The sequence below is a fragment of the Phasianus colchicus genome, chromosome 13 (genome assembly GCF_987193195.1).
Source record: "Phasianus colchicus chromosome 13, bPhaCol1.hap1.1, whole genome shotgun sequence".
NCBI lineage: Eukaryota > Metazoa > Chordata > Aves > Galliformes > Phasianidae > Phasianus > Phasianus colchicus.
Genome location: NC_143448.1, coordinates 18,839,765 through 18,851,997, shown reverse-complemented (window position 1 = coordinate 18,851,997; position 12,233 = coordinate 18,839,765). Strand labels below are relative to the sequence as shown.

Here is a 12,233-nt window from a genome sequence, read left to right as displayed (position 1 = left end):
TAAACCCTGTTCTGTGCTCCTCTGGGATGTTCTGTGGGCTCAGGCACTCTCCCCAGCGTCTGGCTGCTCCCAGAGCCCTTCCCTGGAAAGAGTTTTCTTCTGTGCTTCCAGCTCCAAAACTGGTTCATAAAGTGCAGTCGTGGTGCTGTTGTGCAGCTGCTCTGGTGCAATGCGTTCAGGTGCTGCAAAAGCATAAAACTGTTTGTCAGCACAGGGTGTCTTTGGGTTGCAAAGTGCTGGACTGGAGGTCCCATACTGCACCCCATACCCCAGCCCTCTCTCTGGATCTGTGCTGCCTGAATATTTTCTTTGTTTCTTTGGATCTCTGGTCCCTCTACGGAGTGCTCAAGCATCTGAAATTTCCGATGGTGCATTTTAAAATTGAGAAATGGATTTAGAAAAGGCATTAATTGTTTGTAAATGATCTAGAGCCCTTCATGCAGCCGTTCCAGCGAACTCCGCTCCGTGTTCTGCTCGACCTGCAGAGATAGCTGGTGTCTCACTGCCATCTGTTGTCGGCTGCATGGAATAGAAACCTGCTCTGGTATCTTTGATGGGGTTAAGCTTCTCTTTACCTCCACAGGAATTTAATCAGTTTAATGACTTGAAAAACTTAATGACATAAAAGGCAGTAGGTCAGAGCTGAGCTGAGCGTTAACAGGTGACAGCAAGGATCTCCCATGGATGGACTTGGAGAGTCAGGGAAAGAACACACAAGATTCTGAGGGCAGAGATCTGCCATTCACATTGGCACAGACCCAAATTTTAAATGACACCAAAAAAATGACACCTGAAATTTGAAAGAACTCTCTCATCCAAACTCCTTCCTCTCTTAATCCCTTTGGAAGCTGAGGTTTGCAGTGGGATTCCTTTCTGATGTTGCTCCTCTGTTGTGTGCATGCTGGAGAAGGGTAGTTCAAGAAACATGAAAACAAGGGAGGAGAACAGTTTTGCTCTACATGCATTGATGTGGTTGGCTCATAAATACCTCCTACTCCACAGTTCATGAATTTGTCCATCAGAATGCTCATTTAAAATACAGACATTTTTCTCTCTCACCCCATCAGCCTTCAAACACTGGTGCTTTTTACTTGCTTCCTTAATAAAGTACAGGGGTATCGTAGTGCTGAGGGAATGAACTCTTTTCTGGATCGTAGTAGAACTAGGAATTCACCAACAGCTTGTGATCTGTGTGCTCCAAACTACTGTAGCTAAGGAAAGGCTAAGGAAAGTCATTACGAGTCCCACCAGATTGCATTTTACAGGAGAGACCACTGTATTCCAACAGAAGGAATCATCTGATGCATAAGGATTTGTAATCTTCCCTAAAGCCTTTTTGAATAGGATTCAAAGTTGGAAAATGGATGATCCCAGGAGCATCAGCTGCAAGAGTTCTGTTTTTCAAACAAGACATAAGAGCATTGTTGTGAGAAGCAAAAAAGGTCCATTAGGATACAAGGCTCAGCAGATACTTTGTGTGAAGGTCTAACTTCATTTTTTCTGTGTATTTCGTTTGTTTTTTAACAGAACTGGTCTCCCCCAGGCTGTGAGAAGCTAGGGAAGTGCCTGAAACCACCCAAGTCTGACCCGAAGAAGTGCTTTTGGCCTCACTGATCTTTCCTGCAGCCTTCAGGAGCTGCCCAAAAAGCTCTAACCGCCTGGACACAGAGTTTACAATGCATCTCTTCTCATGTTGGCACTCCTGTTTACACAGGAAGGGTGTGATGTATGTGTGATATCATCATTTGCTCTTCCAAAAGGGACAGTGTTTATATTGCTAGTGCTCAGGGTTTAGCCTGTCCTCATCTGTTGGTTTAGTTGTTTCCGTAAATGGTAAATTTTCAGTGAGGACTGTTCTAACTGTGAAGATCTTTGGACAACCACAGCTCTGCCATGAGCTCAGAAACACCACGGGTGCACCTTTCCTCTGGCTTCTTCCAGGTGAGCTCTGGAGTCACCGCTCGTGTGGGTGCCCAGCAGCAGCCATAGGAGACTGCTCAGGAAATGTACAGCCCTGCCCAAGCTGCCCTTGTTTTGTTTGCATATAACTTGTTGTTTTAACATTTCATTTCCATTGTGAACTCTTTGGGCACCAACTTGTTTTTGCCTGTTCTTCCTAAGCTTGCAAGTCCTGAGTGCAGCCGCACGGCCCACGCTGCTGCTGTGCATGCCTGAGTGCAAACAAGTGCTGCATTCTATTCTCAACTAAGGGTCAACCAGGCAGAACGCCCTGTGTTTTTTCTTTCTGTAGCTGCAAACGCTCACCAGGTCACACCGTAAAGAAATTTGCAGATAGGGTTCATGTAAGTATTGCCTCATTGGTGGTGTGCAGAGCGTTCTCAGGGAGCTGGGGCTCTATTGTTCATTTGTGGGATTTTCTTTATTTCCAAAAATCTAGATCCAAATATGGTGTAAGTCACTCTTTTTAGTCTCGTGACCTGGGTCCAGCCAACCCAGCAGGCTCAGAAATGCCCATTTACATCACACGTTAACTCTTGACCCTGTTTCCAGCGTATGCTCTCCGAGGAATTCTCCTTGTGCAAACTCTCCCCAGCCTGGGTGTAGCCCTTCTCTAAACAGAGTTCATGGTAAATGCAGATTCTTCACATAATTTCACACTGTAAATTGCTCATCCCGTTTTTAGTCTGTTTTTTACACCCCTCACTGTTGCTAATAAATGTCTCTCGAACAGAACCTAGCAAGGCTGTTGTGGAGCTGTAAGGGAATGGTTGGAAGCAATGTAAGCTTGCTGTCTGCACCGCTGACAAGTCTGCTTCCACCCCTTCCATGTTTGATACAGGACACGTGCCCTCTCCACATGGCATTTTGCTGCCCTGAGAAAGATGAAGGCACTCCATAGGACTGCTTCCTTCCCAGGCAAAGCTGGAGCTGGCTTGAGACGTGCTGACAACTTGTGTGTTAACTGCTGCACTCTGCCTCCTGCCGACTTCTCAGCTTGTTCTCCTTGCCCTCCCTATAATCCCAAATGCTCTCATCCCCCCAAATTCCTCTGTTTCATGCTACCTGTAATCTCCAGAGTAATTCCTAGCATCCATCTCCTGAAGCTAGATAATCCTCTAAGATTGTAATAAGCACAGTGCTCGAGTCAGCTCGTGGTGCTCCAGCCAACACCAGACCCTCAGAACCTCCCTGCCTGCAGGCTGTGTGGCAGTCCCAGCATCCTACCTGCCCTAACCAAGAGCTGTGCCAGAAGTGTTCCCAGCCCAACGCTCCATTCTTATCACAAATAAAGATACCACCAGATGAGGGAGTCCGGCACCACAACCGCCTGGAAGTTGCTGTCAACTCTCCAACAACTGTGAGTGTCTGCTGCAAACTGCAACAGCTTCATCTCTGTGCACTGCCTATAAACAGATCCCAGGGCTGCAGCTCTGCTGGGTTCTCACCCAGCTCTCAGCCTTTGCAGCGTGCACATGGTAAGCATGCCAGGTGCTGGTAGCCGTGCGCCCTGCCTGCCACTTCATTCTTTTCTCTCTTGCAGCTTGCAGTTTTGAAGACAGTGCTTTTTTCCTCCTCTGCATTACTTGCTTGGGCACGCCAGCCCGCTCTCAGCACGCTCAGTGTTTGGTTACTCAGCACACAAAGTCTTCACCCCTTACTGAAATAGTCCCTCGGTGCATAGATACTGGATGTAAACTTTGCACTACAAAGCTGGCTGCTGGAAACGACTTGAAGTTTGTTTACTTAATCGCTTTGTGTTTGTTAGCTAGAAAAGATCAAGCTTCATATAAAGAAGCGACTGCTTTAAATAAGAATAGTAGTTCTACAGCTGAACAGCTGGGCAGAATTTTAAATCAATGCCTTTCCCAAAGATGTACGGATTTTAATATTAAAGTAAAATGAAGAGCTGAGGAAAATAAACAAAACCGATTTATCAGTGAGGAGTTAGAGGGTTTGTCTGCACACACCTGTGGAACAGCTGGCACCTTGGTTCGGGGCAGTCTCACAGCTCTGCCTCCTGGGTCACGGGGCTGGCTGGGCTTAAAAATAACTTGTTTTGTTTTCCTTGCATTATTTTTAACACAGATCAATTACCCAGCCCACACAGCTGCCCGGCGCAGTTTGGAGGCAGGGGTGGATGTGAGCTGAGCACACAGCCGTGGGACAAACACCTCCAGCCTGCAGCTTGGGGGGCAGCCCCTCTGCCCCTCGTAGTCACCCTGAGTCTCTGATCCATGTGACAGCTGCCTGCTGCAGGGCTCCTGGCTTTGCAGGGGCTGTGTGTGCCATAGCTGTGGGCAGGGAAAGGGGCCTGATGGGATGTAGTGACTCACAACGGGGCTGCTTCCCTGCTGGCTTCCTTCCTCAAGCTGCGAGCTGAAGGAGAGGTGGTGTCATTCTAAGGCTGCTTTTGTGTGACGTTCCTGTCTTTATGTTTAAATACGTCTCCTAAGTGCTGAAAGCTTGACATCTGCTTGGGCTGAGAGTCCGAGGAATTCCTCTCCTGCCTTTAATTTCCAATTAGCTGAGCCTCTTGAGTCTCCCTCCCCTGCCCCAGAGGCTCTGTTATCGTCCCACCCTCCGTGCAGAGAAGCTTCTGAAATTGATGTCAGTAATAATCGTGGAGAAAGTCCTACTGCATTTACAGTCTGCAGCTACAAAAATGGAGCCTGGCTTTAAAAGCCTGCAGTGACAAATGGATTATTTCGGTGGCAAATTAGTCTCCATGGACCAACAATTTGGGGAGCTGAACATTGGAATTGGAATGCAGAAGATCAATTCCAAACACTTAGAGCCAAGGTTAATGCCCTGCAAACAGTGTGGAGTGCAGTGATGGGAGATAACGTGCCTCCGTGTCTCAGCTGCCAAGCAGAGCAGCGCCGCGTTAGAAGCGAAAGTGGGAAAGTTTGGAGCAGAACAAGGGAGAGAGAGAGCACGGATTTGCTGTTATGTGCTGTTTGGGACTGAGCTTTCATGCCAGTGCTGAGGGTGACGGTGTGCTTTTACTAAAGGAACTGGGGCTGACCCTGCTGAGAAGGGAGATGTTGAACTGAGGGCAGCTGTGTGCTTCTGCAAGAAAGCAAAGCAGCCGAGATGAACATCTGAAGGCCTGAAAAGACTTCCCTTCCACCAAGGACAACATCTTTGCAGGCACAACATGAAGTCGTTGCAGAAGAAAGACCTTTTTAAGGTGGGCATGGGTTCAGGTGGGGATTTGGGGTTGGAAACCGGTGTTGGGAGGCAGTGTGCTGCCTGCAAACACCCCAAAGAGCACTCAGACAGCTGGCTGAGCAGGGATCCTGCGGCTGTCCTCAGCCTGGGGAGCCTGTAGGCTGCATGTACTGAGTGATTGACTGCTTCTTCCATAGCCAAGTAACTGTTTTGCAGTTCAAATGGCTCCTTTTCCACTTTTCTGAGCGGTTTTAATACTTGGAAATGCACTTCTGCTGTTGTTTTCTGGTTCTATTTGATGCTTTCCATTTGCTATCAGAGCGCAGCACAGCGGTGTCTCTCCAATCAAACTCATAGTTTTTAAGTGTGGTTGTGAGGGAAGAACTGAAATCTCATCTGAGGCTCCTTCTTTTGTTGGAAAACATCTCCTTTAGACACAGAACAGACCCCATTTCTTGGTTTTCTTTATATCCTGTGCCTCCACTTGGAGTTTTGCTGTTGCTCGAAGTCCAGTCTGAATTATATAAATACTAAATAAAAGTTCAGCCCTAGCCAAAAGCCTGTGGTCTCTTAAAAGAGCAGAAACCTCTGCCATCCAACTTATTGGCAACTGACACACAATTCTCTGCCTTTTTCCCTCCCAGAGCCACTTCACACCCTCCTGGGCGTTAGGATACACAGGCTGGTGCTTTGATTCCCCCTAAAAAAGGGATAGGGGCAGAAAAACCCATCGGCCGGTTTGCCAGCAGCAAGGAACGCGTGCCAAATGCATTGGCTCTGCCTCCAAATCCCCCTCCTGCTTTGGCAGGGGGAGGGAAGGAGCTCTGTGTCCCCTCCGAGGGCCTGAGCTGGGGTCAGCTCAGAGCAGGATGCTCAGCAGGCAGCACCAGAGCACGGTCCCTTATTCCTGTTAGTGGGGACAGAGCGAGCTCATAGCACCAATCCGGAGCCCAGGGAGCTGGCTGGGGAGCTGCATTCCTCTGCTGTTGAAATAAGATATTTCACATTTGTGGGTTTATTTCGTTTTTTTTTTGTTTTGTTTTGTTATTATTATTATTAAAAAAACCCAAAAAAACTGGTTTAAAGTGCATGTGTTTCCAAAGCTGAAATTGAAACGAAGCGTTCCAGAGGATTTGGATGGAAATTTTCGTTCTCGTTTCCCCTTGTGGGGTATGTTGAAATTTTGGGCATTTTGTTCCACTTCATGCTGAAGTTTTAACATCCTGAACGGAACAGAAACTTCCACACTCAGCACAGCTCTTCTAATTGCTCCGTGAAGCTGATTAGAGTTAGCTCTGAAGCCTCCATCCAAACAGTTGCTGTGTTCTAACAACATCTCTCACATCAGGATCTTAAAGCACTTTGCAGTCACCGATCATCCACTCGTGGGAAAGAGGGACAAAGGTGGTCTCCCCCTCCTGCAGTGCCATTAAGGGGCTGCAGTCCCCCCTCCAGGCACGGAGCAGCCCAGCCCTCCCCGAGCTGCGAGTGGATGCTGACAGCTCCCCATGATGTGATATTCCAGAGCTGAAGTCCTTTGACATCACCGTTGGAAATTGGTCCTAGGAAAGTTCTTTTCGGATGGAAACTGCGGCAGGAGTCAGCACTGTTGTTTGAAAAGTTGAACAATTACAGGGAAACTCGCTTACTTCTGGATGTTAAAATCGGTCGGTGCAGCCCTCTGAAATGAGGGATTGATTAATGAGGTGCAGCGCTGACAAAAGCCTGGAGAAATGTTCTTAAAGCCGAGCTGGCACGTTGCGTCATTTCTGGCAGCCGGAGGGTTGGTGTAACCTTCCGTAGGATCAGTGCAGGGCCTGGGAACCTCGTGTAGCTGCTGGAAAACACTGCTGTCCTATGGGCTGTAAGTGCAAAACCAGGTGAGGTGGAACCTGCAGTGTGTGGTGGGATGGCACCAGGCACGGCTGCCTGGCCACGGCACTGCGGGCAGGAGGCGGAAGGGTCCCTTCCCATCTCCTGCTTATTTCCATGGGTAGGCAGAGCAATTCCATCGCTTCCGTCCGCCAGGAAGAAGAGGAGCTGCCGGAACGGCTCACATCTGGTTTTGTCGTTGGTGGGATGACAAAAGAGAAAAACCCTTCCAGTTGTTCTGCAGGAGCACGGGTGCAGCGCAGCGCCTGTTCCAGCGCATGGCCGCGTGCCACATCTGTGTTTTTGCTTCGCTGGAACAGCTGTTAGGATTTTTCTGGTGCCAAGGAGATAATCTGACTTCAGGGAAAATCTTACTCTGAGAGGGAACGATTGTGGAAGGAGGCACGCTGAGCTCCTGTGTGGGCTGCCTTGGCAATGGAGCCTGGCGAGGGAGGGAGCAACCTCTGAGCTGACCTTTAGCTCGACCCCAGCCATCCAGCACACAGGTGCCTTCAGCCAGAGGGCTAAGAGACCCTACAGCCCCTATGGATGGAGAAGGAAGGAAGTAGAGCAGTGGAGGATTCAGCCTGCAGCCTTCTAGAGGCTGTGCATCGAGAGCTGGAAACGCAACAGCATGGGGTGTGTGGGATGCAGGCAGAACCCTGGCTGTGCAAGAGCCTCAGCGGACAGCTGGAAGGTGCAGGGGCAGCTCTGTGTCCACAGCCAGGTTGCTGCATTCTCTGTCAGCAGCGGACACCAGGCTTGGCCAGGGGTTCTGCATGCTAGAGCTGCCTTTGCTTTCAGTGGGCAGCTGTACCTGGGTGCATTTGGTGCAGATCCAGATCAGATCTGCTAATGGAAAAGGAGATCTGCAATCATTCGGCAGCACATCTCCTGCCCACGATGGATTTTGCACGGGCAAATGGCAGTTCCCACACCAGGAGATGGAACTGAGGGCTGTGCAGGAGCACCGTGACTGCCTCACCAAGCAGAATCATAGAATGGCCCGAGTTGAAAAGGACCAGGACGACCACCCCCTGCTATGTGCAGGGTCACCAACCAGTAGATCAGGCCACCGGTGCTCAGCTGGCCCAGGACGCAGCGCGCTCTGCTGTGTCCATCTGCTCTGATCATAACCCAAACAGCTTCAACAAACACAAGCTACGATTCCAGAGCTTCACAGGAGTCGATAACGCTATCTGTGCAAGGCACTGGGCGAGGTGCAAGGGGTGGAAACGTTCCCTTCGGCACGGCACCTCTTTTCCCAAGCAGAGCTCCTTACGGTGCACGGAGCGCAACCAGAGCAGCGCAGCGAGCAGCCGGGGCATCGCGCCTTGCGGTGCTGGAGCTCCGTAGACCGAAAGCTTCGTGCCCAGGACTTGGGACGGGGGCTCCGGACGTCGGGGCTCCGCGCACGGCGGTAGCGGAGCTCGGCGCAGCCTCGCAGTGCCGCGGAAGCTCCGCCCGCCGGGTGCCGTCCGGCCGCGGTTGCGCAGTCGGTGCGCGGAGCGCCATGAGCCGGGAGAGGCTGCGTGCGGTGCGGGACCGCGTGCGGTCCTTCCCCGACTTCCCCGTGCCTGGAGTGCTGTTTCGGTGCGGGTTTGGAACGGGAGGATGGGGCTGAGGATGGGAATCGGGGTGGGGACGGAGCCGAGGAACTGGGAATGAAGGAGGGGGTGGGAATGGGGCAGAGGAATTGGGGTGGAGTAGGGAGATTGGGGATGGGGCAGGGAGCTGGGGTTGGGCGGGGGATGGGGAATGGAGCAGGAGATGGGAATGGGGCCGGGGGAGTGGAGAGGGAGCAGGGGACGGGGTATGGGGATGAGAATGGAGCCAAGGAGCTGGGGATGGGAATGGGGCTGGAGATGGAACAGGGGATGAGGTATGGGGGTAGGGATGGAGCCAAGGAGCTGGGAATGGAGCAGGGGATGGGAATGGGGCTGGGGAATGGAGATGGTTCTGGGGATGGGGCAGGGAGCAAGGGATGGAGATGGAGCGGGGATGGAGATGGGGCAGGGGCTCCTCTGGCTGTGCCCCCTGCGTGTAATAGCAGCATCACCTGCAGCCCTTGGTTGTTTGCTAACTGCTCTCCCTCTGTTTGCAGCGACATCAGCCCCCTGTTGAAGGATCCTGTAGCTTTCAAGGCTTTGATTGATCTTCTGGAAGATCACCTGAGGGCCTCCTTCCCCAAAGTCGATGTCATTGCAGGTGGGTGTTCAGTCTCTGAGGCTGCTGCAGGGCGCTGTGTGCTCCCAGGTGGTCACTGTGGGCAGACACCTTGCTAACAGAACAGGAAATACCATAGCCCTTGGACATTGTCTGCTGGCCTGTATTGTACAGGAACAGCAGTATGGCATTGCCCAAAACCCTGTGCTGTCCTTTCCTGAAACACTGATTTGGGATGGGGCAGATGCCAACCAGCGCTACCTCAGCACCAATTTTGTAATTGCATTGTTAAAAAAGAGGCATTTGGTGAGCACTGAAGCTTGGTGTGCTGTGCCTGGGCAGCCCCATGGCAGGGAGCCCCTGTTCCAGCATGTTTGCTTTTCCATGCAGCTTTTTTCAATCCAACTGAGACGGCCGTAGCAGTGATAATGCATTACAGCATTAAAGAGGCTGAAAATGAAAATGCTGGGAAAGGAACTGCTGGGGCTGGGTGATAGCCCAGAGCTCAGAGTCTGGACAAAATCTACTCCAAGTGCCTGCTGATGACCTGCTGTGCAAAGTCCTTGACTGCGTGGCTGCAGTGATAACTGGGGCTCAGCTGAGCTCAGCTCTGTGAAGGAGAGCTTGAGGGGAAACCTTGAGGACTGCCTGGGGGGTGGTGGTCACTGATGGGCTGTGGGACACCACACTGACATGTTTGGGTGAGCACAGTGTATGCATTTAACCCTTGGGAATCGCCATAAGGGCACGTTGCTCTTACACTTGGGAAGATGAACATGGGGTGTCGATCCCAAATGGCTTTTCTGAGTGCTCTTGCTGCTTGCCCCCCCAGGTCTGGACTCCCGTGGCTTCCTCATAGGCCCCCCCCTGGCTCAGAGACTGGGAGTTGGCTTCGTGCTGATCCGAAAGAAAGGGAAACTGCCCGGCCCCACCGAGTCCATCTCATACGCCCTGGAATATGGCAAGGTGATGCCCAGTGGGGGAAGGGGTCAGCAGGCTGTGCTTGGGCTCTAATTGGTAGCAGGTTAAGAAGTGTTCCTCTGCAAAGTAAGGCTGCAGTGAAGATGCTCTTTTCACCCTGCAGGCTGAACTCGAAATCCAGAGCGATGCTGTGGAAGCAGGACAGAAAGTGGTCGTTGTGGATGACTTGCTTGCAACTGGAGGTGAGAGAAGCAGGCACTGGGGGGGGGGTGGGTCACCCTGGTTTCCTCCATGGGGGAACCTTGAGAACGTCGTGCATGGAAACCACCATCTGTGTAACATCCTGCAGTGTGGGAGGTGGCAGTGGCAACGTGTTGTGTGTAAGTCTCTGTCGCAGCTACACCTCATGCTGTGCACGGTGCTGGAGTTCCCTGCATTGCTGCATGCTTTGTTTGGTGCTGCTCCTCGAGCAGGGACATCTCTGCTGAACCTCTCTCTGCATGCAGGTACGATGTGTGCAGCCTGCAAGCTGCTGGCGAGGCTGAAGGCTGACATCCTGGAGTGCCTGGTGGTCATTGAGCTGAAGGGCCTGAGGGGAGCAGCCAAGCTGGAGGCCATCCCCTTCCACTCCCTGCTGCAGTACGACTGAAGCTGCTGGCTGCTGCAGCACCTCTCAGGTTGCAGGTGGTGACTCTGGCTTGATGTCACGATGGGGTGGGCAGGGGGACCTGCACTGAATTTTGCACAAGAAGCTTGGAAGCTGGAATCCTATTCATTTGCCAAGCCACAGATCAAAGCATGCTTAGTGCACAGATCCTTTTTTTTTTTTTTTTTCGTGTTCATCTCTTTGGGGAGGGGGAGACCAGAATGCCATTTTACAGGTGTTGCATTCTAGGCTACCAAAGCAGGGCAGGGTGAGGAGAGCTTTAAGCGGGTCCTGAGGAGCTCAGATGGGTGCAGTGCTGCTGTGCCTCCTGGTCTGAGTAGGGTTCAGGCCAGCCCTGGGCTATCCCACCTCCCTATCTTAGCAGAGGCTGAACTTACTGATACAATAAACATTGATTTATTTTTCTATTTTTTCTAAACTGCCTCAACACTCTTCTTGCAGTAGCAGGAGCTGTTAATGACCCTCATGGCAGCACTGGAGGCTGCAGCCTGAGCCCCCCACTGCCACCCCGACCTTACAGGAGGCAGCAGCGACCGCGTCCAGGTATCTCCATCCCACAGGTTGGAGGGGAGCACCTGGGCAATGTGAATCCTAGTGCTGGAGGAGCACCTTCCCAACACAGAGTATAGGGATGGCACGCTGTGCCCACAGCCCTCATTGTGCCTACTTTTATCACCGTTGCCTAAAAAGCCACTCCTGTGCTGCTCAGCACTCCACTGAGGGAAAGCTTCCATTGGGTGCTGGGATCCCCAGGCAGCCCCAGAGCTGAGCACACACACTTGGCACTGCTCACAGCCCCCGGCTGTGATGTAGAGAGGGGAAAATGAGTTCCACCCCACGGAGCTGTGGAAAGCAGCTGCGCTCTGCGGAGGCGAGCGCTGGCCTGGCTGCTGCCAGGGCTGGCTGTGTGTGCAGCCAAGGGGTGACATCAGGGAACCTGGGGACGCTGCTTTCGCTTGATGCCATGACTCACAGTGGCAGCACTTTGGAGCTGCTACTTCCAAGCAGGAGGAAGTGTGTGTGTGTGTGTGTGTGTGAGCAGTGAATGGACGCTGGGCACGCTCCCTGGGGAGGCACACATCTGCTGTGCTCAGCCTGGGGGAGCAAGCAGAGGTGTCCCATGTGCTGGGTTGAAGCCCTGCTGAGCTCACGCTGCCTTCAATGCGAAGTTCCCTCCAGCTCAGCCCTGCACACAGCACCTCAGTGCCACCCCTTCCATCAGAAGGCAGGATTCGCCCAACCCAGGTGAGCAGCCCCACGTTGGGCAGCCTCTCCCCACACTCACCCCTCTGCCCCGTGCTAGAGCCACGCCGGCCCCGTTGACAAGAGCTGCATTCAGCTCTGCAGAGCCCACGCTCACTTTTTCCAATGAGGCTTTCTGCACTTGGACTGTGCTCCAGCCCTTCCCTGCGTGAGCGGCCGGGGCCCTTTGCCATGGAGCAGCACAGACAGCGCGAGGAAAAGCTCTGAGTTC

At 52.2% G+C, this 12,233-nt stretch overlaps 2 protein-coding genes across 4 annotated transcripts in view; both read left to right on the top strand.

Annotated features, from left to right (window-relative positions):
• The window catches only part of GALNS (galactosamine (N-acetyl)-6-sulfatase), a 45,775-nt gene extending 40,623 nt beyond the window's left edge, over positions 1-5,152 (top strand). The window contains exons 14-15 of one of the 3 annotated variants that reach the window (XR_016470702.1): positions 1,528-3,319; positions 4,974-5,152. Coding sequence is in view for 1 of the 3 variants with exons in the window: in XM_031615381.2 (XP_031471241.2) it covers positions 1,528-1,614 (87 nt within the window). In the remaining 2 variants the exon portion in view is untranslated. Of the gene's footprint in view, positions 1-1,527 lie in introns of all 3 variants that reach the window. The other 2 variants (XR_016470700.1, XM_031615381.2) reach the window with 2 other exon arrangements.
• Positions 5,153-6,391: 1,239 nt separating this feature from the next.
• On the top strand, positions 6,392-11,763 carry APRT (adenine phosphoribosyltransferase). Its single transcript, XM_031615383.2, has 5 exons — positions 6,392-8,598; positions 9,110-9,213; positions 10,004-10,137; positions 10,256-10,334; positions 10,599-11,763. Exons 1-5 carry the CDS (start codon positions 8,519-8,521, stop codon positions 10,739-10,741), a joined length of 540 nt encoding a protein of 179 aa, XP_031471243.1. The 5' UTR covers positions 6,392-8,518; the 3' UTR covers positions 10,742-11,763.
• The last annotated feature ends 470 nt before the right edge of the window (positions 11,764-12,233 follow it).

Excerpts from the sequence above, each read along its gene's own strand:
- APRT (XM_031615383.2), top strand. The coding sequence starts at position 8,519 with ATGAGCCGGGAGAGGCTGCGTGCGGTGCGGGACCGCGTGCGGTCCTTC. Across the intron at positions 9,214-10,003 it reads CAAAGTCGATGTCATTGCAG|GTCTGGACTCCCGTGGCTTC; the intron begins GTGGGTGTTCAG and ends TTGCCCCCCCAG. Across the intron at positions 10,138-10,255 it reads ACGCCCTGGAATATGGCAAG|GCTGAACTCGAAATCCAGAG; the intron begins GTGATGCCCAGT and ends TTCACCCTGCAG.